Raw genomic sequence first — 25,817 nt, forward strand, 5'->3', positions numbered from 1 at the left:
TTCCGCTTCCGGGTCGGGGCTTCCTGCGTGCCAAGGGGGCGGGTGCGCATGCGCGGGGCTTCCCGCCCGCCTCCCGCCGTTGGCGGTGCGGGGCCGGCCTGAGGTGAGCCGCGGCCGGTGGCTCGGCCCGGGGCGCGGCGGCTGCCGGGGAAGGGCTGGCCCTCGGCGCCTGGGAGGTCGCGGTAGGGCTGGGGGGTCCCGCCGGAGGGGTGCGCCTCACGCTGCCCGTGCGAAATACGGCGGGGCGGCTTTAATCTCCCGGTGGGAAGGGGCGGCTGCGTGGGGTGGCTGTCGGGGCCGCCCTGGCCGCAGGAGGTGGGCGGGGGAGGGGTGGGAGGGCAGAGCCGCTCCTCTCCTCTGCCCGCGCTGGGCAGTGTGAGAGGCTGTGCCTCCAGCTTAGGTTGCTTGTAACGGAGGGAACGCCAGTCGTGTTCGTCCTTGTTAACCTACTGTGGGGAGAGGAGTAAAACGCAAAGGATGAGGATTTATTGTTTGGGGTTTTTTTTGCAGAGTAGACTAACATACCTCTGGAAGGAGCAAGGATGAAGCGTATTACTGAAACAGAGGTGCTATCAAAATCTTACAGTTCCACATTGCTTTAGCATAACTGGTTTTGAGTTAGGTTAACGGTTAGGCTAGGTTAACGGTTGGACTTGATGATCTTAAAGGTCTTTTCCAACCTAAATGATTCTATGGGTTATATATTTGATGGTTTAATTGAACAAGTTTCCCAAAGCTTGATAGGCAATGTATATGAAAGTGATAGGTTACCTTTATCTCAGTGGATCTTTTGTTAAATGAAATGTAAGGCATATTAAGACGGAAAGCCTTCCCAAGTCCCACAGTCAAAACATTCAGTGAAAATACCGAGGCCAAAACCAGCCTTCCACCCTTCTCTTCTCTCCCACAGTTAACAGCAGTTTGCATAGAGGGTACAATGAAACATGAGTAGTGTTAATTCACATTCCTTATTTTGTGGTAACTGTCGTTTGTGCATATGCAGCTTGCTGTGATAGCAATTGTAGATGTAGTAGATTTTGTCTTTCATTTTCCACATTATTTTAACTCATTTGATTTTGAACCTGCAAATTACACAAAAATTATCAAAAGTTACCTTTCTAGCTAAGTTTTATCTTAGTCATATTTTTAACAAGCTGAAAATGTTACTGAAATGCTGTTAAGTATTGACTGAAGATGCAGCTTGATGAAAACCAAAGAACATCCATTGCTACTGATAAAAATATTTCTAGTTGGATAAGATCCACTCAGTGGTGTAATATTACTTTTTCTGCAAAGGTCTTTAAATTTGTTTAACATCATAATCTTTGGCCAAACATGTTTGACTTAACCTAGTCGTGGTTTGTTTTTTGTTTGGTTTTTGGTTTTTTTTTTGCGGGGGAAAAGCAGCCAAACATTTTTTCTTGGGGGAAATAAAAGAGAGAATAGTAGCATGCTATAGGAAGTTTTCTATTTAGCGCTGTAGGATCTGAAATGTTCTCTGTCTTCTAAGCAGTGACTATGTACTTTATGTGCTGCTTTTCCATCTGAGTTAACTGATCCTGGTGTTACTAATTAATTAACCTGTGTGGTGCTCTTACTGAGTTTGCATGTGGTGGGGGCACAGAAAGGTGTTAATTAACAGTGCCTGTGAAAATAATTGAGATACCTTGACTAGCTTTAGCAAAACACTGAGCCCAGACTGACTGCAATATTACAGCTGTGCCTAAAAGCTTATTAGGCTGCAGTTCTTTTGCGCTAAGTACTCTACTCATATTAAACAACTTATAATCTGAAAGGAGGGACTGTATGAATAACTGAAGTAAGCTGCAGAGATATTTTTTTTGCGCAGACTGCTCTGTGTGTTAATTCACGGATATAACAAAATAAGTGTTGATGATAATTGTCATTATTGTAACTTCTAGATTTGACATCTCTTATATCGGATCCTAATTCCCGAGAAGGCCGGCGTTCACTAGGAGTTCACATTCCCGACGGGAATTCTGCGTCTGGTCACAGTTACGTACAAGCATTGGATCCTTGCATTTAAAAAAGCTTTTCAGTTAGAAATTAAAGGTAAAACTGTTATTAGGAAAAAAGCCTTCAGTTTCATAACGTATTACAAAAAGGGTGTGCGTTCTTAAAGTTTGTGGACGGTAAATAAAGTTTACCTCATATTTCCAGTTCCGTTTTGAAGTTCTTAAATGATTCTTCCAGATGTGTGTTTCTTTTCCTAAGATACCAGCAAAGGGCAAATAGTTGTTTATGTACACATAGTGAGACTTATTATTTCTGCATTAATACTTGCTTTTGGCATGGCAAAGTGTTTAAGGCTCTATCGGACTGCCTTGTCAGCATTTACTCAGTGGCTTCTATGAGAGATGGATTCAGCAAAGCGCTTTTAGGAGCAGTGTCATACATACAGTCCTAACCTGTCGTCTGCTTCCCGTTTCTCAGTTTTGGATGGTATACTGGGATGTCTCGGAAAAAAGCCAGCCGAAATGTAATCTGACTAGGACAGGGATCTTGTTTGTAATGTAGAGGGAACTTCTGTTGGTAAAATCAGGAGCTTCACTTTTTCACTTGCTCCCTGAGTTTTCCTGGAATTTTACATGCTAGCAAGATGTATTTTTTTTGCTCAGCTGTTTTTCTCTGGGCTTTGCTGTAGTTGTCCATACCTTGCAGTGCCACCATATGCCAAGAACTGCAATACCTGCCGATTCTCTTCAGGTTCAGGTCAAGGCAATAGTTTTGATGAGTAACCGCCCTAATCCAGAGCATGCTGAAAAGGTAGCTCATTGCTTTTGCTGGGACTTTTCATGGGGTCACAGATAAGACTGATTTTTCTGCTTTTCAGAAAGTGTCAAAAGTGTAAAATTTTCTTCTAATAGTCGGTGATTTCGTACCCTTCTATATTTTGTAGTGCCTGCTGAAACCAGAAGAGATACTACTATACTTCCAAGGGAATTGTATCAAGGATTATATCTTCATTACGTTTTGTAGTTTAGAGAAGTAATTTTATGGATATGTAATTCTGAGATTTTTTTCATATTAATTCCTATAGTACTTTTCAAAATGACAAACAGTTACTGTACGTGGCGGTTATTAATGATTCCAGTGAGAATCTCCCACCTGGACCTATCAAGGTGTTGTTATTCTCTGTCATCACTCATGATAACTTGGGGGGAATCAACTTATTTGAAATTGATGTGGGCAGAAAGTATTCATATCGCAAGCCTCAGCCCTGGGACTCCTGTTGGCTGCTTCTGAGTGGGTGGTGGTACAGGAGACAAACCAGTGTTCACAGGAGCTCTTAAGGAGATCTGCTGGATTTTCGCCTGAATTGTGGGGGTTCTTTGAAGGTCAGTGCTTTCCCATTTTTCTTTTTTTTCTAGGAAGGAGTTTTAGTTATCCTGTTGCAGGAAAATTGTCGCAAAGGCACACAGATTCTTTACTTTATCTGAAAAAAAAAAAAAAACAACAGAGAGGTATACCTCTCTGGAGATCTACCTGATACAAATACATGGAGAAACTGTGTGTTCCATGAGCTTGACTAGATGTGTTTCTGAGAAACAGAAAGAATCAACCGAAAAATCTAGTAATCTGGATAAATTTGTTGTCACCAACCATGATTGCTTAATCGGATTTATGAATTCCATATGCTCCCTATGATGGCAACAGGAGAGGAACTTCAGAGCTCCCTTTGGCCTAGTTCAAGGTTGCTCAGCTTAAGACTCTTTGTAACACTTTGGTTGGGGTGATGGTTTTGCAATATATACAGCTTAAAGCATGCAGATTATTTTAGCTAGGGGATTTTTGTTCCTAACTCTGGATGAAGAGCAGAAACAAAGTTGTTGACACCGAAAGATAAAAGGCTATTTTTATTCTATAGTGTAAGTTAATTTAAGTTCAGTGATAATCTGTCTACTTGGCAGATTTTTATGTCATTGTGGACATGGAAATCGTAAGTCCAGTCTATCACACCACAGAGAAGGGTGCTACACTGTAAAATCAGGAAAGCACAAAATTGGAGAGTCCTGACTTGTGTTTTAGTTGTGAGACACTAGTAAAGACAGAACCTGATAGACTATCTTAAGTCTATCTTATCTTCTTCATGTAAAACATCAAATATTTTGTTAAACAGTTCCATTACTGTATATAAAGAATAAATAGTATCTGCAACATTTTTAAATTCTGCAAGAAAATTCAGCCTGAGTGTCAAACGCTTGAGCATTTGTCTTTGGTGGTACCAGACGGAAGATTCATTGTGTCCATTTAATTATGTTTATCTACTAATCCTTGTCTATTGATTGAAAACTAGCTGGAAATACCAGAGCGGTCAACTTCAAGATTACAAATTAAATTCACATTTCTGACTGCAAATCAAACAAATTGGTAGGTATGAGAGTTTGCTTGTGTTAGAGCCCAGGTGGCATAGTGGCTTAAGGTGCTAGCATTCCCTTTTACGTGATTTGGACTCGTACTGTGGAAGAGTTCAGGAGCAGCAATGAACCTGGCGGTGTAGTTCGGCCTAGCTAACTGGCACGGTTCAGAACTGCTGGCAGTTTGTTCTGGAGGGGCTCCGGGCTTACACAGGTGTGGATGTTGTTCGCTAGTGGCAAGCTCTGAGGTGAAAGGCTGCAAACCACCTTCCCACAGTTCAGCAAGAGATCCCATATGTCTTTCTGGAGTCAGAAGTAAAATGAAACAAATGTCCACTGTTTTTTTTGGGGGGGGGGAGCTAGTGTTCAGATTTCCTTGATGCACACTTTACTTTCTTTGGCTGTACTACATTTACAAACCTGAAAGACAGTAGTATGTCTGGCTGCTGCAAAGAAAGCAGGTCCAGTTCTTAACACTATCATGTTATACAGTTTGCCTTCTCCAGTAGGTCTGTATCATAAGAACAGGTGTTGTGTTGATGAGGCATAAGCCTTTGAAGTGGACAAGGAAGAGGGAACGAGGACATCTCTGTACTGGAGAAGTTGCCAGACTAATGAGATCTTAAGTGCTGCTAGCAGTGTTTGGCCATCCGGTAGCCCTTCAGTGCAACCCTGTCCTTCTGCTGTGTTTGTATAACAAGGTGTAGGGCAACGTACATTTTACTGACTCTTTGTACTTATGCATCCCTCCCAAAGGAGCTCGAGTAGCTGTCTAGCCAGGAGCTAGTAGCAAGTACTCAACTAGCAAGCTGAGGGGGCCTGCACCTCTTGTATTATATATTTATTGTTGGGCCATTAATGCACTGCAGGGCCCTAATCAGCTTCCAGACTCCACTGTATAAACTCTATATGAACACAGAATAACATGGAGCAAGAGGGGAAAGGGGCACAGTACACAGTAATATTTGTTATCAGTGCTCAGTAAATGCAAACAACCTCTGATTTTTATCATTGTGAATAATGAACTCACCTCCTAGCTTGGTCTTGGAAAGTTTTAATTTAATTAATTAACTGTCTTGTGATTGCTACGTTTTCCATGTACTTTGTAACTAAACGTTTGTAGTAATAAAGTTTGAGACTCAACTGTAATTTATATATACCTTGTCTATAAAAAATATCAATTGCAATAGCAATTTTTAAGAACAGGCTGTCAGTGAGAAACCCCAAGCTGGAAATAATGCTTTATACGTTCTATGTGTATCTTCTTTCTAGTATGTGTTTTTTTAGCTACAGAATCACAGCTCTCAAATGTAACCAGCTGTTCAGATCTTTGTATCATGCCCTTCAGTCTGTACATTCAGTTATCTTCAACAAGCTTGGGCTTTTCTCCATTAAATTTTATCTTGTTGGCTTGAGAGAGAAGCCTATAGAATCAGTTACAAAGCAACTAAACCTTTTTATTAGACACTCTCGCCCTTCGTGGGAGGTAAGGAACACCAACTCGTGGGCTTGGCTGGAGAAAGTAAAGCCTGCAGAGTAAAGGAGCTGTAGGTTCAGTTCACATAATTACTCTCTGTTCACTCTTTGGGTGGAAGTATCTCCTAAAGGTTTGGTATATACTCTGTGACACTGTCCAGTCTCGGGCATACGCTTCTCATATTCATTAGAATCACTGAAAGCATTTCTTGACTCTGTTCTTGATGATCTTCCCAATTAAGTGTATGTTACTGAGTAAATACTGCAAATAATTTGACTGGTTTTGGCTTACGCTGTAATGAAAACCTTCAAGTTAGTTTTAGAAGTAACTAATTAATAGAAGGATGTAACACCTAGTGTCATAGGTGAAGGGTGCTTTTTTCTGAGTAATTTCCAAAGTGACCTAAAAATCTGATAATTAAATCTCAAGAGGCATTATACTGATAGAAAACTAATATGATATTATGTGTAATACTGGGCATAATTGTGTGTTTACTGAACATCATAATAAAAATCAAATAAACAATAATTTGAAGAGTAAACTTCCTTTACTGGGAGGCACATGGGAAGTGTGATGAAAACACTGTGAATCAAATAGCTTTCATAATCAGTTCAGTAAAAAGGATTAGTAGGTTTTCTATGTCCTTGTACTACAGAAGCTTTCTTAATCAGCTGGACAGACCCATTTCTACATTCCTCAAGCATTCAGGAAAGATCTACATTTTTCGTCAAGGTTTTGTTTTCAAGGGTGACATTCTTTGCTTTTTTTTTTTTGTAGTTCAATAATAGCTTCATTCTTCCTGTTATGTTCAGTGGTAGAAGGATGATCTGTGTCCTAGTGAGTGTAACAGTGGAGGAAAACAGTGTTTGAACAGATGGAGAACCAAAATTTAGCACAGGGTTCATCACTGCCTTTCCTTAGAGTTAACTGAAGGGTAACTGCGGTGTCTTGACCAAGACCAGCTATAACAAATGGCAGAGAATTACTAGGAAGCACGTAAGCTACTGATAGGTAATTAAAATTGTATTTATTTCATAGATTGCTTTTTGAGTATTAAAATACAGAATATATTGTGAAACTTAACATAGTGTGTGTGTGTTTGAGACCTTCTGTGCCTCCATTAAGGTATGTCCAAAGAAGGGCAACAAAGTTGGTGAAGGGCCTAGAGCACAAGTTCTACGAGGAGCGGCTGAGGGAGCTGGGGTGGTTTAGCCTGGAGAAGAGGAGGCTGAGGGGAGACCTTATTGCTCTCTACAACTACCTGAAAGGAGGCTGTAGCGAGGTGGGGGTCGGTCTCTTCTCCCAAGTAACAAGCGATAGAACGAGAGGAAACGGCCTCAAGCTGCGCCAGGGGAAGTTTAGGTTGGATATTAGGAAAAACTTCTTCACCGAAAGGGTGGTCACGCACTGGAACAGGCTGCCCAGGGAAGTGGTTGAGTCCCCATCCCTGGAGGTATTTAAAAGATGGGTAGACGTGGTTCTTAGGGACATGGTTTAGTGGTGGACTTGGCAGTGTTAGGTTAACAGTTGGACTCGATGGTCTTAAGGGTCTTTTCCAACCTTAACGATTCTATGATTCTATGTTTAGTAATGGTAGTAAAGGAAAATATTCTAAGAACAGGGCAGTGTCACTTGCCATATGTGGTGAAAGAAAAATTATATTCTAAGCCTGAAGTCCGTAGAATAGGGAAATAAAATATAACCAGTGAGAGAACATGGACATATAATTACATATGGAGTAATCAATAAATAAGAAAGCCACCTATGGCTGTGATAGAGTTGTCAATGTTAAAGAAAAAATGCGGAAAATGAAGATTCAGTTAATTTCTAGACATTATTACACTTTATGCTATGGGAAATGAACAAAGCAGGTCTGTTTTCTTTGTTGGATGGCTTTGTGTACTGCTGTCGGTACATTCAAATTTGGACAATATGTTCTGAGTCTGAACACCATTTTCTTTCCCTGCTCAGTGAAGAAGGGGCAAAGCTTTTTCAACAAGGAAAAAAAAAGTTTCTTTTACCTATGAGAATCAAGCACTTTTTTTATTACCTATCCAGTTTTGCAGCTGAACCCAACCACGTTGCTTTTCATTCTGCTTTTTTTTTATTTTGTCATGGCTCTATTTTTCACACAATTTATATAAAAATTTAGCGTATCAAATCAATAAATGATCTAATAAATGAAGTGGTAAAATAACGTATCTAACCTTTGTCAGATGCACCAGAAGCGTTATCAAACATTGTGAAACAACGATACAAGGATCATCAGCGGAGATGATGCTGACTTTTCAGAGGCTGAGATCTTTCAGAGTCACTGGGACTCCTGGCAGAACCTGTTGCTGTCACCACCCCACCCAAGTGCTGTGGTTCTGTGCCACGGTTGGCGGGACACCGCCCATGCTGGGGTCACCCTCAGCTTCTGGCCAGTTTTCCCTTGTGGATCAGCCCCATTCCTGCTGCATGCTTCCAAGTTAGCTTGGGCTTTCTTACGCCCTGAACTGAGTACCATGAGGCCTTGCCCCCAGGGTTCCCTGATGGTTCTTGCTAGATCTCCGGATCCTTGCTGAAGACTGCAGCCAGGCTACAAAAGCACATCACAGCCCTACAGGCTTCTGCATCCTAAGTGACCCCTGCCCCCAGGTCCATGCACTCTTTAATGGGGAATAGGTGAGGGTATGGGGGTTTATTAATCAGATGTGGCTAATCTCTGTCATCTAGCCGACAGTCATTATCAGCTCAGGAGCCATCCGCTGGCTCTCAGGAGCCTCGTATTCTACCCGGATGCCAGTAACAAGGACAATACTGCAGAGGAATGTCACAGGACCTGTCCAATTTAATTTTTTTATCAATGATTTGGAGGGGCCAAAAGCGCTTACGAGGTTTGCAGTTTGTGCCAAATCGGGTGGTGGGGTGGCGGCAGGGGCCTAGCAGATGTGCTTGAGTGCAGGGCTGCCACCCAGAGGGACCTAGGCAAGCTGCAGGAATGAGCCAACAGAAACCTCATGAAAGTCAACAGGGACAAGGAGTCCTGCACCAGAGAAGGAACAGGCTGGGGACTGACTGTCTGGGGAGAAGCTTCTCCTGAGAAGGACCTGGGGGGGTCCTTGTAGATGTGAAGCTGCCGTGAGCCAGTAAGAAAGGCCAAGAGCATCCTGGGCGACATCAAGAGGAGCACAGCCAGCAGATGAAAGTGAGTGACTGTTACCTCTCCAATCAGTGTTAGAGTTTATCTAGAATAGCGTGTCCAGTCTTGAACCTCCCCAACTCAGGGAAGATACAGACAAAACCAGATGATCTTTAAAGGTCCCTTCCAATCCAAACTATTCTGTGAAAACTGTACGTAGAAGCTTCTGCAAAGTTGAAGGAAGACATAAGGTGTCAAACTTTGGAACATTTCTATTCCAGTCCTTTCATTCCTTTTCCCCTTGAAGAAGTGAAAAAAGGCCATTATCATAACTTTTTATTCCCTCATTTATTTCAAATAATAGATTGCAAAGTGTTCGATAACTACTTGAAATTGGATGACTGCAAAAATATCTGTACAAGACAAAATTCCACACAGGGACTCAAGTCCCGTAAAAGACTTAAGAGAAGGAGTGCTATCTTAACTTTAATGTTCTTGGACGGACACAAGTTTATATACTTTCCCGGTTCTCAACTTCTTGGTCAGAACCCTCAGCCTGAGTCAGTGGAAGTTTGCCCTGAGAAGGGAAAGGGAACTGCTGCGCGTGGCAACTAGGAACTCTACCCATTACAGATACTTACGATGCCGATAGTGTTGTATCAGTCTGAATTATACCTTAGCTGTCTGTGATTCTCTGACTTTATCATATCTCTTTTTCCATCTGGCAGTTTCAAGTTGCAGGATGCAGTTTTGTTCTTGGCCTTTCACCCTCTGTTGCTGCAGCTTTTGGTTCTCTCTCCTGAACTCGCAAATCTGCTGTTGCATTTTCTTCATCTCAGCTGGTTGGTTTCCAAATTCTGCTTGCGGGATTCGAAGCTGAGCAGCCAGCTTGTTGTATTTGGATCGCAGCTGTTGACTTTCTGCCAGCCTCCCATCCTTTTCTCCCTGGAATTTTGTTTGCAAGGATAGGAGCCATTTCTGTCTACTCTCCTTTTCCTCCCTTAGTAGGTGAAAGAGTTCTTTGGGAGGCAGTTGTACTGCTCCTTCAGACTGAGACTGTATTCTTCTCTGCCGTAACCAGCTGGCACTTTATTACGGAGAGAGGATATTTGACACAAGATTTCCTCTTTTGTATAAAAGAAGGAGAAAGGGGTATTTAGGTTCCAGGTGCTCTAGTGTCAGAAGCTTAAGCGGCAGAACTTGAAGGCAGCCTGAAGTAAAGCTGTAGCTTTAGAAATGCCAGAAACTGGCTTGTTGCTTTCCACATTCAGAGACTCTCGATGGGTTGACTGCACAGAAGCATTGTGGGGGGAACATGGCATTCATTCTTTTTTAAAGGCTTCTCGGTACAAGCATCCCTGTTTTCTGCACAACTGCAGATTTTTGATAGCCTTTACGTGTACCACTTGGATAATGGGAAAACATCTACAAAAAAGACTGCATTTTAAAATTTTACCGTTACCTACCAGATGATAGCAAAGGCCCAGCGCTCACTTTTATTTTCTTAATCCTACATTATACTGGTATGTAAACCGATTAGCACATCATTCCGTGTAAGGGGTGTTACAGCGACCTAAGACGCTTCTAGTGAGGCTCGAAAATTTGGAATTCCTTTGGCTTCAGTTGTACCTTTATTTATTAGATTGGAAACACAGTATTTCAGAATATATTCGTAAAACTCTATCCATGTCTATCACAGACGACACAGATCATCCCTAACGTTTTAGGGAAAGCAACCACGAATCTGTGGCATAAGCGGTCATTTCTAGCAAGGAGAAGAGGGCTCGGAGATGCAGCATTTTTAAGGCGGTGTTATGCAGAGGTACGGCAGATGAGTATTTATTTACGTATTTATTTACCTACCAGCGGTCGCGGTGAGGGCCCCCCGAGGAAGGCTGCGGCTGCCGGACTGGCGTTGTGTGGGGGCAGGCGGTGTGTCGCCGGCCGGGGCGGGCGCAGGGTCACAGCCCCGGCTCCGGCTCCGGCCCCTTCTCCCCCGCCGCCATTTCCACCCCCCTCACACCGGCGCCTCGCGGCTGGGCCAAACCCCGACGGTAAGACTGACGTCAGGCGTTGGCAGCCAATCCCCGCGCCGGAACCTGAGAAGGGGCGGGGCCGGGGGCAGGTCCTCCTCGCCTCAGCGGTGCGGCCGCGCTCGCCCTCGTCCTCGATGCTTTTGGTCCCTCTGCCGGCACCGTAGGGGGGCGACTCGGTGCCTGCAGCCCCGTGTGCCGGTCGCCTCCATCCCCGCCGCCGCCATGGATTACCGGGCGGTGGCGATGAGCCAGGCCGTGCCCGGGCAGTTTGACGATGCGGAGTGCTCCGACGGGTAGGAGGCGGCGAGGGGCCGGGTGTGGGCCGCTCGTTGCGGGGGGGGGGGGGGGGGAAGGCGGGCCGCTTGTGGTGCGTGGGGCGAGGCCGGGCGGGCTGGCGGCGGTTCCCGCAGGCCCCGTCGGTGCCGCCCGGGGGAAGGGTGGTTCGGGGGCGTCCGTCCCCAGGCGCGGCCGGCAAAAAAACCGCGACGAGCGTGGAGGGGAGCAGCCCTGCACGCCGCCCGGCAGCGGGGGATGCCCGCCGGAAGGCTGCGGGGGGGCGGGTGTGCTGCCCGGGCTGGGACGGGACGTGCGAGGAAGGGCTCGGCGCGCCCTCTCGGCTTTTCTTTTCAATTATTTGTGATTTCTGCTTCACCACTAAAGTGGCCGGACCCACCTGCAGGCTCGGGGGGCAGAGGCAATTTCACCTTGGCGTTGTTTGGCTGTAACTGAAGATGTGAAACCGCCTAAGAGAACAGCGGGTCGCTTAGGACAGCGGATCAGTTTGGTTCGTTCTGGAATTAAAGCAACATGTTCTGTTGCACTGAAAGCCTCGAGGTTTTTATATTTAGTGGGGAGCGAATAAGGAATGGTCTTGGGTTGTGTGTTCAAGCCATCTTCTTTCTGGTTTGCCATTTATTTAGTTAAATGAATGTTAAATAGTTCAGTTCTTCACTATGGGAGTGGTGAGGCACTGGAACAGGTTGCCCAGGGAAGTTGTGGGTGCCCCCTCCCTGGAGAGTTCAAGGCCGGGCTGGACGAGGCTTTGAGCACCCAGGTCTAGTGGAAGGTGTCCCTGCCCATGGCAGGGGGGTTGGAACCAGACGATCTTTAAGGTCCCTTCCAACCCAAACGGTTCTGTCGTTCTAAATGTCGAATGCTGGCAGAGAATCCGCTTTGGGACACACTCGTTCTGGCAGAAAAATGTGTCGTACTACAGCCATTAAGATGTGAGTAAGTCAAAAGGGTACATTTCTCCCACAAATTCTTTTTTAGGCCTAACTTTTTCCATGTAGGCTGTGCTGGTGCCCTGAGTTACCAGCAGGTTGGCTCTCTGCCTCCAGCGAGCTTTTGTGTGATACCTTGTCAAGTGGAAATCTGCTGTGGCAGCAAGCAGAGTGGTTCACCTCTGGTGAAGGAGCCAGCTGGCTTGATCTGGTGTGTTGATCTGATTGGAGTCAGAGGGATCCAAATACGTGTAACTGCAGAACAAGTTAGAAGGCAGGACTGATGTGGTGAAAAAGATAATTTAAATGTAGTCCATCCTTTAAAGGCAGAGATATCCTCATACGTGCTTGCTTAAAGACAGGTGAAGTGAGAAACATCTCATGGAGAGCCAACCTTGTGAAATAATTTGTTGGGATAAATGTATTGAATTTTTGATGACTGTATCAACCATTTGTAGTTATATAAACATCTGTATTTGTTTGAAGTGAATTTACGCAAGACACAGAAACAGTTGAAGGAGGTGAGGTCGCTGAGAACTGCCAGTCATGCATGTGCAAAGAAGTTGACACTGAGGAAGGAGATGGTGATGATGACAATGATGATGAAGAGGAAGATGAAGACTGGGACTGGGATGATGAGGTGGGAAGACTCATGAAGCGCCACAATGCTGCTGGTGGATGCAATCCACAGGTATGTTGACGGCTATTTTGTGAGCGTCAAGGGTGCCCAAGAGCAAATGGGGCTAACCTGGAGGCTTTGTTCTTTGTTAGTATTATGCTGAGCATAAGTGCAAACAGAAATTTTTCCTCGAGACTTCCCTTCCTTTGAGTCTGTTCCTCTACCGTGCCATGTGTATATGTACGTTGTAGCCAGAGCTCCTCTTGATTTCCTTGTCTCTATTGCTGGATCATCTTTGTCACTGTGGTTTTCCTTCTGTTTCTTAGCTTTCTCAACCTTTCTTTGTCCACCCCGATCTCTACTGATGTTGCTTACTTTTTGGTATTTTTCCTCTCTTCCCCATCTTTTCTATTTAATTTTGAGACCGTACCTGCTTGTCACACCCAGGGTGAAACAGGTTATGTTTTGGACTAGTAGTGAAGGAGACAAAAGAAAGCACAGGAGAGAGAGGGAGGTGCTAGAAGTGGATTAATTTAGGGTGTATGCTGTTGGCATAGAAACTCTGGTGGTGTGCAGAAAAGCATACGTGATGTGAGAACTAGTGTCCTTCTTCCCCTCAGCTTGGACACTGGAGATTCAAAACGTTTATTTTCTTATTGTTACCAACATAACAGAATAGTTGAGATAAATTAAAGTGGTGGTGATCGTGGCATATCATGTCTGACTCACAGCACTTGTCCTGGGTGACTTATTCTTGCCTTTGGTTAGAGGTTTATGCTGTCCAGTGTTGGTGAAATCGTGTTCAGATATTAATTGTGTTTGGAGAAGACTACCTGTAAGAAAAGAGAGCATCTTGGAAAGTTTCCTCAGTTGATTGCCTTCTCATTTTTTCTCTCATTTTTCTCCTTGTTTCTGTCTCCCATTTCCCTTCCTTTTACAGATGATAAAAGTGTTAAAATGAGAGACTTGCAGCTCAATTCTCAGACTAAAAATAACCCTGAGTTGGGGCACTTTTTGGAGTTTTAACTGATGTGTCACCTGTATTTTCTTTTCTTGAATTAAGTAAAATCTGATGTTAATCCATATCCATTTCCTCACCTTTTCTGGTTTTCTATTTATAGCTCTAGGCATAGGCATTTGAGCTGACTTTTCCAATGATATTGTCTGTATTTCAAAGGGCTATCTAGAGAAGGCAACTTATGTTAACAAATCCTTTGTTTCAGGCTAATAGACAGACGCCTAGTTGTCTTTCGGCAAAAATGTCTACCCCTACAGACAAGGCTTTAAGGAAGTTTGAACATAAAATTAATTTAGGTGAGTATAATTGCATTGTATTCTTTTATGAAAACAGATAAGCACTCTGTGATGTTCTCAGACTAATTCTGCTTACGTTAAGCCAGAAGTCACTGGAATGGCAGTTAACCATTTCCAGACAGATTAAAAAATGGCTTTTGCGTACTTGAAGTTTCCTTTAGTCTCCATTAACCAGCTGTCATAGCCCTTTCTCTCCCCCTTCAGAGCCACAGGGCTGTTTTGTTTTGTTTTTCTTCCCCTTGACTTCTCCAGACCACGTAAATTATTTCTTCCCTAGCTTCTCTGTAGGAGCAAGCTTTTTGGCTGGAGGGAGGGTGTCAGCTCTCTGTTGTGATGTTGGTCATTCTCAAAGCTGCTACCACAGCTAAATTTTCTAGACTATTGCAGTCCCCTGTAGTATTAGGGTGGTACACTATGCAACAGTTATCTCACAGGGGTAGAGTTTCTGTGATAAGGGAAGAGGCTGCTGTCCTAGCCAGTGTAGTTTGATGTTTACGACGCGATGGAAATGACTGTTCAGCTCAGCCTGTTAGGGCTAGATGTGGCCGTGATTGGGGCCTTTTGACAGGGTAATAAACAGAGGTTGTGTTTTCCTTCATAACGAAGCGGTTCTAAAATGAAGGTTCAAAAGCGTAGTGCTGGTATATATAGCCAAATACAGCAGCTTTTATACATTTAGCAATTAATCAAACACCATTTTAAATACATCATGAGGAGAGGATCCTGGAGTCTATTGCTTATTCTGTTCAGAAAAATGGCATTCAATTACGGTAATAGAATGGTGGACAAATTTAGTGGTGGGATGTTATCCAAAAGGCATTCCTTCTGCATGGCATTACATCTCCAGGTCAGTGGGACTGCCTTGCTCATCTGTGTTGTTACCTTATAGTCCTTGAAATGTAGACAGAATGGAGCTCTAGGTTAACTCTGGTATGTAGCTACGCTTCTGGGCTTGTTATAAAGAGCTCCACCTGTGTTTGAATGTTGTGTTGTGGCGTATCGGCTGGCAGCAGAATTGCAGGGGCAATTCCGAATGTAGGGAACTTCTTTGATTTTGCGTTGGTTTTTTTTTCTTCTTCTTCTGTGTTTTTCAGATAAGCTGAATTTTGATGACTCTGTTATAAACCGAGTCACAGAAAAGTCTAGACAGAAGGAAGCAGACATGTGAGTATTACTCCTGGTTCTATTTTCATTTAAATAATTTGAACTCAGAAGAGTAGTTCTAATTTTCTAGTGTGATCCTGAGTTTTGAATAAATTTATTAAGAAAGCTAAAATTTGTAAGTAGTCTGCAAGCAATTTGCTTTCTGGTCTTAAACTCTTTGGTTTCCAGATCAGTTGTTTAAATTGTTCTGAAGTTCTGATGCTTCTGTCCCTGCTGCTGATAGTACATCTGATTGTATTGGTGTAGTAAGACAGAAGTGACAGGTGTCATTCCACTAGGAAAAGACAATTTTATCTCTGATACTCTTTTACTAAACAGAGGTCCTTAAGCATTTGGGCTAGAAAAAAATACTGGAAGCCTTTTGAAGGTTCCACCTGATGATTTGGTGAGGAGAGGTACCTTTTTAAAAAAATTTTTTTTTTTAGCCTGCAGTTCATAGCCCTAAGTTGTTAAGACAGATATCGTTTTCTCCCGAGTGAGCATAGTTCAGTGGAGGCAAGCAGATATCTGTAAAAGTGAAGGGCACTGATGTTTATGGGTTTGTGTTTTGGGTTTTTGTTTGGTTTTTTTTTTCCTTCCTGCCTGCAGGAGAAACTTTTGCTTTTATATGAACTGAAAGGCTTACTTTTTGAGGCTGTCATCCTCTCTTTCATACACAATGTCATGTTTTACTCTGTCAAAGTACTGAGTCCATGTGTGGGATTGTATCATTTTATTTTCACTTCTGCTAGGTACCGAGTCAAAGACAAGTCAGACAGAGCAACAGTAGAACAGGTAAGTCCTTAATGCATCAAATTTCTCTTTTGACTGCATCCAATAATGTGGAATTCTGGAATCAATGATAAAATGGATACTATAGGAACAGAGTTTTGCTTTGGAATTCTGTTTCCGTTGTTATCTTGAAGAGACCTGTTGTTTCTTTATGTTTCTTTCTTGTGTGAAGGTTGTACTTGCTTCCATAAACATTTTGGAGCTCATTTTTGTGCTTAGCATTGTGATTTGATTGTATATGCAATGCAGAATTCCATCTTAAGCTTTTATTAAATTCCAAAGAACAATAAAAAATGCTGGGTTTGCTTTTTTCCTTTTTTCTTCTTTAGCAAGACTGAACCGTTACTGGCCCAAGGCCACATAGCTGCTCTGTTTCAGTTATGATAGTTGTATCTTAAGAGAAACCTTATTTTAACATATTTAATGCAACTGTGGGTGGGAAATCATTCTCTTATGTCTCTTCTAGAGCTAGCTCAAGGACATATGCTTAGAATAAAAAAAAATAATTTTGAAGGTAAGTGAAGTATCATTCTAGAATCATGCCAAATTTTGAGTGGCTGCTATTTGGATTATCATTTGATTCTTAAGAATAGTCTGATGCCATGGGTCCTTTAATATGGTACTAAGAACGGACTGTATTAGTAGGTTTTGTCCTCTTCAAAGAGAGCAATTGTGCTGACTTTTCTGTATTAAATTTGAGGTGTTGGATCCAAGGACCCGAATGATTCTGTTCAAGATGCTAACTAGAGGTGTCATATCAGAAATCAATGGCTGCATCAGCACAGGGAAGGAAGTAAGTTTTATTACAAATGACATGATAGTCTTTTTCTCAACAAGCTAGGTGGAAGCTTGTGGTGCTCAGAGGATGTAGTGAAATACTTGAGTTTAGTACTACTTTTTTTTTTGTGTGTGTGTTGCTTGATTGGTAGGAAGTAATCTTAAGATAAAATGCAATTTATGTTAAAGGAAACAAGTTTTCCCCAAGTATGAAAGATTTCTCAGAATACTTAAATGTTATCTTAAATTTGTTGATCTTGTTAATTTTATGTTACAATTGAAATTTTTTGAAAGGGTATGTGTACACACAATATTAAACAGTGCCTGAAAAACATACAAACCAAGGTAATTCTTCCTTCATGCGAGACTCTCTTGCATGCAGATGAGACTAGCTCCACGTGTCAGCAGACATGGGAGTATCTAAATGGTGTAACAAAATTCTGTTTAAAATACTACTAAGCCTTCATTGCTTTTACAAAACTAGTATGTTTGTGTGCTGTTATTATCAAGTAATATTGCAGGTAATTAAAAGCGAGCCACAAATTTCCAAGTAAATTAATAAATCGGTTTTAGAATGCCTAGTCGCTAGGCTGACCTGGTTTTCTTCCAAGTCCTTGCGTGCTGATTAAAGGCATGCTTCCACTCTGTGTAGCGGTGTCAACGTGAGCTATTTGGACCATGCTTTAGGGCCTAAATAGTGCACAGACTCAAATTAATCCTTCATACAAGGGCTTGCTTCAGTCTCCAGAATGTGGATGAGGTGGAGTTTTGTCCTATATGCATTGTCATACTCCTACCCAGTCTTTAGTACTTCCCGTAAGCTGCCTCTGGTAGAAAGAGAAATTGTCCTTGTGTGCAGTCTCACTCAGCTGGGTGCCTAGCAGGGGCTGGGGTGAGATCAGATCTTTTTATCAGATCTTTTCCAGGTGTCAGAAAGAGAAGAAGAGAGAAGGTTATGCTGGTTTAAAGAGTTTTTCTTTAATATTATTTGTTCCCTTCATAATCCGATAGGCTAATGTATATCATGCCAGTACTGCGAATGGAGAGAACAGAGCAATAAAAATTTACAAAACCTCTATTCTGATGTTTAAAGATCGGGATAAGTATGTGAGTGGTGAATTCAGGTGAGTTTGACTTCTGCCTGGTTTTACTGGGGAAGAGGTGTTGTTTGAAAGGTGGTAAAATCACTGGTACTAATACTGCATTGATTGGCTAAGAGTCCCTGTTGTCTTTTATTTCTTTATTTAAAGATTTCGTCATGGATATTGCAAAGGCAACCCCAGAAAAATGGTGAAGACATGGGCTGAGAAAGAAATGAGGAATTTAATAAGGTGATTCTTCCAGTTTTTATTTCAGCATGCAAAGGTAACTGAAACTTTAAGTTTATAGGAGGTACACTCCTATTGCTAGACTGTGGCTATCACTATGTTTTGGAGTTTCTGGAGTATTCAGGAAAGCGTCTTAAGCTTCCCTGTGAGAAAGAAAAGAAAGGGGAGGGAGGAATAAACATATCTTTTTGCCTTGCTGCTCATGCTCTAAGCTCTTCAATGTCTGAACACTCTGTCTGACATGACTGAAAAGTGAGGAAAGGCTAGAAATAGCTGCTGCTGAGTAACAGCATACAGTGTGATATAGGTTAATCTAGGATTAACCTGAACTGTGTAAAGATTCTTTGTCCAACACAGGAATGCTTAGAGAAGGGTCAGAGCCAGAATGGTTGTGGCTTTTTGTATTCATTTCCTAGTTGTTCTTCACAAATGAGAGTTTCCTGAGTAGAGGAGCTGTTACTGCAATGCAAATAGTAGAGTTTGGTTTTATTTTTTTGTGGCTTTCTTCCTGTGTTACAGGTTGAATACAGCCCAGATACCTTGCCCAGAGCCGATTATGCTAAGAAGTCATGTGCTTGTCATGGGCTTTATTGGTAAAGGTGATAGGTAAGTGTCCTTAGAAAATGAAATATTTTTTTATTATAGCTTTCGACAACATTTTATTAAAAACAAACAAACCAGCCCTCTGAATTTATCTACTATTTAGGCCTGTGAAATTAACATTTTACTCTTACATGTGCATGTGACCTGTAGAATACCCAGACATTTGCCAGCTACCACTGCAGACAATCTGCATGATTCTGAAGCCTCAGTTGGGTGCAAAATGAGTCTGTAAAGTGGCTTAACCAGAGATTAAGGCTGGAAAGGCTTGCTAATCATACATGGAGATAGCTCATTATTTTGTGGCGCAAACATTAATGTAGCATGGTCCAAATTAGCTCATGTTGGAAACAGAGCTCTAGTATCTTTGGCAAGCATATACCAAGCTTTGCTGCCCTTCATGCTGGCTCCATGCGCTTAGCTGCTCATGCTGAGTTGCTTGACGCACTTGGTGAGCGGAAGGATCAGGTACAGCATTTAAAGCATTTGCAGCTGGTGTGAAGGAGGAAAAAGTGTTCACTTTCTGTTATTTGTGTTGTAATTTCAAGGCCTGCTCCTCTGCTGAAGAATGCTCAGTTATCTGACTCCAAAGTCCGGGAGCTGTACCTGCAAATCATCCAGTACATGAGAAGAATGTACCAAGATGCCAGACTTGTTCACGCAGATCTCAGTGAATTTAATATGCTGTATGTTTTTAAACTTTGCTCTAAATTGTGACGTCTAAAATGTATGCGTTGGCAACCTCTACGTGAGAGTACTAATCTACCTTTAAGGAAGGGTGGTGTTCTTTTCATTACTGGGTTTTGTAACATGTCATTAATTATGTAGCTTTTAACCCAGATCTCAGCTTTCTCTGTTTAAAAAACCAAAAACAACAAAACAAACAAAGGAAAAAAAACCACAAAAAACCCCCAAACAGAAACCCCTCACAAACAAAAAAAAACTCAACTAGAGAAAAAATTACTAAGATATCTTTTTTTTTTTTTTTCTTTTTCTCCCCCCACCCATAACACTGCTTTTTGTGCTCATGAGAAGAGTAGTTCTTTAAAGTGTAATAATACAACTTGTGTAGAGGAGGGAAAGGATTGACCCAAAAAAGCCACTCTGGCCCCGATATGCCAGGTGTATGCTAGAGGAATATATTAAGGTTGTTTGCTGGTTCTCAAGTTTGAAGCACACTTCATTCTCTGCCCCTCAATAATCTCCCATATAACAGCGGTGGCATTAGTGCAGGTCTCCGTGTTTGTTTGCAGGTACCACAGTGGGGATGTGTACATCATTGACGTGTCTCAGGCCGTGGAGCATGACCACCCGCATGCACTGGAGTTCCTGCGAAAAGATTGTGCCAACGTTAACGGTGAGCAGGCTGCACTTCAACTCTTGTTCTGATAGCTGTTTTTTTTAGGAAGGTGAACTGTGTTCACTTACGTTCTTTCAGGTGTAACTGACTGTAAGCTGTCAAACTTCTGTTAAAATGCTCCCATTCCTAGGTTCTTCTGGCTTCCTCAGGGAGCAGCGTACTGTGCTGAGTTCAGAAGAGTGTAGCCTATTTTGCTAGAAATCATCTGGCCGAAATGAATCACCCGGCTGGACCTCAGATTTACGATAGATCTGAGATCAGTCCCAGTCTGCAGCAGCACCCACCCCAGTCTTAACTTCCCTTACTTAAAGGACTGCGCAGACATACTGATGTGTTTCGTTCTGTGAGTGGAATCCACATCTGGAATTCCAACTGGCAAGAAGTTACTGTGTGTTATGAAGTTCCCTACACTTACTTGTCCAGGTCAGCTGAGAGGATCGAGGCATAGAGTAATTTATTAGAGAGGTTATCACTTGTCATAGTATTTTGATAAACAAGGTACCTTTATGGTATTTTTCTCTTGAAAATTTGGTCTTCATGTGTGAGTATGCATGTTGTGTAACAGACACACGCCTCCTGGTAGGGTGCGTTTCTCCCTGAGGACAAGAAATCTGTCACTGTAGGCTGCTTTTGTCCCCCCTTTCTTTTCAGAATGCCTTGTTTCTAATTTTACAGAGACTCTTGAAAGTCTGTGGGAAAAGAACTGTGTGCATTTTGATGCTATGTGTTTGTTGATACCCAGTATGCTAGTTTTTCCTTATTCCTTTTCTGTTCATGGATTTCTAATAACTCCGTTCCGGCTTAGATACTTGCATCCTTGCTCTTTTTTCATGTCTTTTGGCTTGCTCTCCCTAGATATTCTAGTGCCTCAGTGAGTTGCCTTTTGTTTGTGAGGTGTGGTTTGTTTGTTTGTTTTCTGTCACTGCAACTTCGTCTGTGTAGTCCTTCTACAGAGACTCTGAGAAACACCTTGCTTTATGCTCTGCCCTAGCTGTGATCATCGCAAAGACTTGCGGTCCCATGGGCACAGAGAGCTGCCTCCAAACTAAATTTTTTTTTGTTCTGTCTATGATTAATTTCTCATGATGAGAGATCTTCTGAGAACTTCAGTACAAAACACTTATTAAGCAGTCCTCAGTGTCTTTCACTGCTGGTTTTCAGTACAGAAGCGCAGCCTCTGAATTTGGTTATACTCAACTCATGAAACCAATTCTGAGTGTAGCACTGAGGAAAATTCTAATATGTTAATGTGTCTTCCCTTTTAGGTGGATCATAATTAGGCTGTACTGTGTTTCAGTGGATACTTCTGTTTGGCAAAAGTTTGAGGTCTCCATTCTTCGTTCTTTGAACCATGTTTTTCATCTTAGTCATTGCAAATACTACGCCTCTCTTAAATTGTTTACTTAGCCCCTATTCCATTAAGTCTGGCTCCTGCTGAAATTGATTTGGCTTTTATAGTTATCTAGTTATTCTCCTTTCCGTATTTGTTGCATCTGGAAGATGAACAGTTTTATTTCAGATGGCCAAGTCATCTGATAACTAAATCCAGTATGATGCAGTACATGCTGCTGAGACTTTCCCAAGTCATCAGGGCCATTGGCTTGCTGTAACTGTCACTTTAACATCACAGCTGCATATGTTATGCGTAATTACGGTTTTTGTCTCTGCACTTGTTTCCTGGTAGACTTTTTCCAGAAGCACAATGTTGCAGTGATGACTGTGAGGGAGTTGTTTGAGTTCATTACTGATCCTTCTATCACAAGTGAGAACATTGATGACTATCTGTCTAAGGTAAGACCTCATGGCCTTGTTGCTTATGTAGGAAGACTTTAACAATAAAATCAGGTCTAGTTCAAGCTCCTTCATCTCTTATACTCTACATCCTGCTATTGAAGGAAGCTGGTACATGACATTATGTTATGCTAGTGCTTCAAAAATGCATACAGGTCTCTTCCATTTATACCACTATAGGACAACAATGCTTTCATTCTATGTTGTCTCAAAAAGTCTGATTATGAAAAGTCAAGTGTCTGTTTCAGGTGCTACTAAAACCAGGATGCTTTAAATTAGTTCTTTCTTTCTGGCAAAGAGAAGCTCTGCAGAAATACAACCATGCTTATATAGAGAATGGGGTAAAGAATGCAGATTCGAGCAGGGTGGGCTGAGGGAGGAAGGGAATGACTCAGGGCAGTGTTACTCCAAGGTACACAGTCTTGCTAGCCAAATATAGCAGCTGGCAGAACACGTTGATTCTAGGAGAAGGTAAACTTACTGAGTGCTGCTAGCACCACCCATTTATTTCATCTCTAGCTGCCAGTCCTCTGCTCCCAGTTAGATGTTTCTTTAAAAGGGGGGGGAGCTTTTTAAGCTAACGCAAGAGAAATGGGAGCCACATACGCTGTGCTCAGAGTGGAGATCTGATGTGTCATTCCTGGTCAAGACCACATGAATGTGGTCCAAATACCAGTACAGCATGGGGACTTCCAGATGTTGTGTACTTTCTGTCATATCGGAGGTTGAATGAGGCAGAGCTGTGCTGCGTGGTTCCCCTTGTGCTCCTCTGGCTTGCTCAGTGTGCGTGAGAAGACCCAACTTCCAGGACTGAGCACTGCTCACTGTATTCTCCCTCCACCGTCATGTCCCGTGGTCGCACTGGGCCTGCCATAATTTGGTCCGGGAGGAGCAGCAAGCGCGTTTTCCCTTCGTTCATAAAGCAGATGTGCAATTATGAGTGTGCTGTGCAGAAGCGTTGGTTACCATTAGGTGTCGCTCAAGGCCTTGCTATAGGGAAAGCTGGAGTATTTGTGAGTGACAGTGGGGAGTACAGGGAGAAACAGACGGGAATGGTGAGTTGGATTAAGTGATGTGATTCTAAAGAGTGATAACTTTGTATTATTTTATGTTTCTTTAGGCAATGGAAATAGCATTGAAAAGAACAGAAGAGGAAAGATCCAGTCAAGATAAAGTGGATGAAGAAGTAAGTGAGGATTTTTGTTCCTGCTATGAAATTAATATTAACCTTGCCTCCTCTAAACAACGCAAAACGTTCTGTTTTATTTGGCAAAATGTAGAGTTGATAAGCAAAATATTGTTTTGTGATACTGAGATGTCTTGAACTAGTTGAGATGTGAAGTATTAAGGAATACCATGTGTAAAAGCCAATAGTGATAAGGTGTTAGAAGGCAAATACTCCATTTCCTGAACCATTATGTTTGCTTGTAGCTAGGTCCCTTGATGTATCTTCCAGTTCAGGTTCAGTTAACAAAGAAAATGAGTGGAGAGATCTGATTTTGCCAGTGTTTTTGGACCAGTGATACAGAAGCAGGATATTTTGGATAAGTGCATTGACCAAATTGCCTGTCTACTTCCAGTCCCAGTCTAATTCAGTTCTTCTATGTACTGTTTCTCTCCCTTGCTTTTACATTAAGTGAAGCCATTTCAAGTCCATTACAGAAAACTGCTAACATTCTGGAAAGGCTTGATGTAAAGATAAAACAATTTCTATCTTAGTCGTCTTCTCCTGTTCCAGGAGAGTTTAAAAGAAAACAAAACAAACCCCAACTCTGTGTTGAGCAGAATTTGTATCAGTGAGAACCTATTTGTATTGGTTCACGTGGGGTTTATCTTTGGAGTCAATACTACTTGATTTATCAGAGACTTTTCTTTTTCTCTTGGAGCTCTGCAGGTTTTACTAACTGCTTCTGGCTCAAGCTTGGCCAAGGAAAGATTTTTTGTTTGTTTCCTAAGATATCCTCAGCATGCAACTTCTGAAATATAGGGTCAGATGCTAGTGTTTTGTTTTGTTGCAAGCCCATCTTTTACAAACCAATTATTCCTTTGCTTATATAAGGGTACTGACCTGTAAGAGAGATGGTTTAGTAGCATCTAAGTTCAGTTTATTTCTCTTAGACTTCTCATGTGACCATGGCTAGTTTGTGTCACTTTGTTCACAAAAGAGCAGAGCTGATTAAGGGCAAGCCCTGTGGAGATGGGGACCTCTGCTCCTTGCACAGCGCTTAGTCTAGCAGTTATGATCGTAAAGCGTACTGAATTTGTGCTGGGATTTAACTGATACCATGAAAAAGAGAAGCAGAATACTTCTCTCTGATCAGGTAGTGACTTAAGTTTGCTGGAGGACTGTTTCAAAAAGACTGCCTGACAAATTTTAAGTATGTTGTTGTTGATACTGCAGTTAGGTTTTACTGTACTGCTCCTTTTTTTGAGTTGGACCATAGGTTGAAGCAGGTATTGTTACATAAAGAGATTCAGTTCTAACAGTGCATTTTAATGGAGTTGCCTCCTGAAGGCATTGTAAACATCACAATAAAAAATTTAGAGAAAATCCTTAGAATACAAAACCTTAGGACTCAAATAGGTTAAGAGGAAGCTGGATGGACTGGAGAAGTTTGTAAGTGGCCTGGTGGTAGTCATGCTAAGGAAGGAGCCTTATTAGTCATGATCTATCAATAATGTGTAGGTTGCATGTTAAGTCTGCTCTTGGGAAAAAAAAAAAAAGAAAAAGATACGCTGCAGTTCAGATGGTAGCGGATGACTGCCGTGTTCGTTTTCAGTTTCTCTGAGCCGTGAAATCCTTCATGATTATTCTCTTAAAGATGCATAATTAGGAAGGAAGAACATCATGAAACTATATGTAAATTAGTAAGTCTGTTTCCTTTCGCTCTACTAGGTGTTTAAGAAGGCTTACATACCTCGAACTTTGACTGAAGTTAAAAACTACGAGAGAGATGTGGATATAATGATGAAACTGAAAGAGGAGGATATGGCATTGAATGTTCAGCAAGATAATGTGAGTAGACATGCTGAGGCACTGCAACAGAGGGAGGGAATATGAATTCTTCTTATTGGAAACTGATAGCAACAAACAAAACTAGAAGCCTTGTTACCAAGGCATGGAGTACTGAATCTAGTGTCATACTTTGAAATTGTCTGGTTAGTACTAATGCTAACGTTGTGGGTTTTTTCCTGTTTTTTTTGTTTTGTTTTGACATAATAATTTTCTCTGGGCATGAAGATTTAAGACTCATATTTTGATAATGTAATTTTCTTTCTCTCTCCCTGGGTGTAGATTCTCTACCAGACTGTGACAGGACTGAAGAAGGATTTGTCTGGTGTTCAAAAGGTGAGAGGGTCTTTTTGAAATCCTTCATTTTAGCAGTTTTCAGAAAAGCGCTTATAAGGAGTACAGAGAATGCCTCATCTTGCGGCTGACGCCATGAAAGAAGCCTCTTGTGTGCAGAGTGACCATTTATGTCTGGGATGGCTCTGGCATGACAGTGTGTCTGCACACCACATGAATTGCTTCCCTGCACTGTGGCTGATGCTGGGTTGCTTGAGAATGAAATGATAATCCTTGCTATGGCCACGATCTCTAAAGTTAAGGTGGAGAGGAGGGAAGATGCTTTCCCATTATGTAAAATGTAATTGATTTAAATTGTAACATGACCACAAGTTTTGATATGCTCAGGGTAGCTTTGCTGTAATTATTGTGTAAAGAACAAGCCTGCAGTCTAAGGCCTAAGATATTATGCCTTACTATATTTGACATACTTGACAGTGACACTTCTGTAAAGTACATTGGATAAGAAGTTGGGTACAGATCAGTCTGTCGCAATATAATTCAAGGC

At 42.1% G+C, this 25,817-nt stretch overlaps 1 protein-coding gene and 1 long non-coding RNA gene across 8 annotated transcripts in view; one reads left to right on the plus strand and one right to left on the minus strand.

Moving 5' to 3' along the window:
* Positions 1–37: 37 nt before the first annotated feature.
* RIOK1 (RIO kinase 1) overlaps positions 38–25,817 on the plus strand; it is a 28,219-nt gene continuing 2,439 nt past the window's right edge. The window contains exons 1-17 of one of the 6 annotated variants that reach the window (XM_087762989.1): positions 40–103; positions 511–566; positions 1,923–2,073; positions 12,726–12,930; positions 14,082–14,172; positions 15,267–15,336; positions 16,068–16,110; positions 16,808–16,900; positions 17,896–18,008; positions 18,135–18,215; positions 18,732–18,818; positions 19,361–19,498; positions 20,066–20,169; positions 21,857–21,963; positions 23,084–23,149; positions 24,860–24,979; positions 25,259–25,312. In XM_087762989.1, the coding sequence (XP_087619115.1) occupies positions 12,790–12,930; positions 14,082–14,172; positions 15,267–15,336; positions 16,068–16,110; positions 16,808–16,900; positions 17,896–18,008; positions 18,135–18,215; positions 18,732–18,818; positions 19,361–19,498; positions 20,066–20,169; positions 21,857–21,963; positions 23,084–23,149; positions 24,860–24,979; positions 25,259–25,312 (1,308 nt within the window). In that variant the 5' untranslated portion in view covers positions 40–103; positions 511–566; positions 1,923–2,073; positions 12,726–12,789. Of the gene's footprint in view, positions 104–396; positions 2,074–11,101; positions 11,310–11,677; positions 11,801–11,822; positions 12,243–12,725; positions 12,931–14,081; positions 14,173–15,266; positions 15,337–16,067; positions 16,111–16,807; positions 16,901–17,895; positions 18,009–18,134; positions 18,216–18,731; positions 18,819–19,360; positions 19,499–20,065; positions 20,170–21,856; positions 21,964–23,083; positions 23,150–24,859; positions 24,980–25,258; positions 25,313–25,817 lie in introns of those variants that run through there. The other 5 variants (XM_087762998.1, XM_087762982.1, XM_087762974.1 and 2 more) reach the window with 5 other exon arrangements.
* On the minus strand, positions 950–11,030 carry LOC148057483 (uncharacterized). 2 transcript variants are annotated; one of them, XR_015705962.1, is made up of 3 exons: positions 10,844–11,030; positions 9,622–10,106; positions 950–3,457 (listed from the first exon to the last, which is right to left on the minus strand). It is a non-coding gene; the product is annotated as an uncharacterized LOC148057483 (long non-coding RNA). The 2 variants fall into 2 exon arrangements; XR_015705961.1 differs by lacking the exon at positions 9,622–10,106 and having other exon boundaries at positions 10,844–11,013.

The sequence above is a fragment of the Nipponia nippon genome, unplaced genomic scaffold (genome assembly GCF_047370975.1).
Source record: "Nipponia nippon isolate SJK-2023a ecotype South Korea unplaced genomic scaffold, ASM4737097v1 scaffold_1, whole genome shotgun sequence".
NCBI classification, from domain to species: Eukaryota; Metazoa; Chordata; class Aves; order Pelecaniformes; family Threskiornithidae; genus Nipponia; species Nipponia nippon.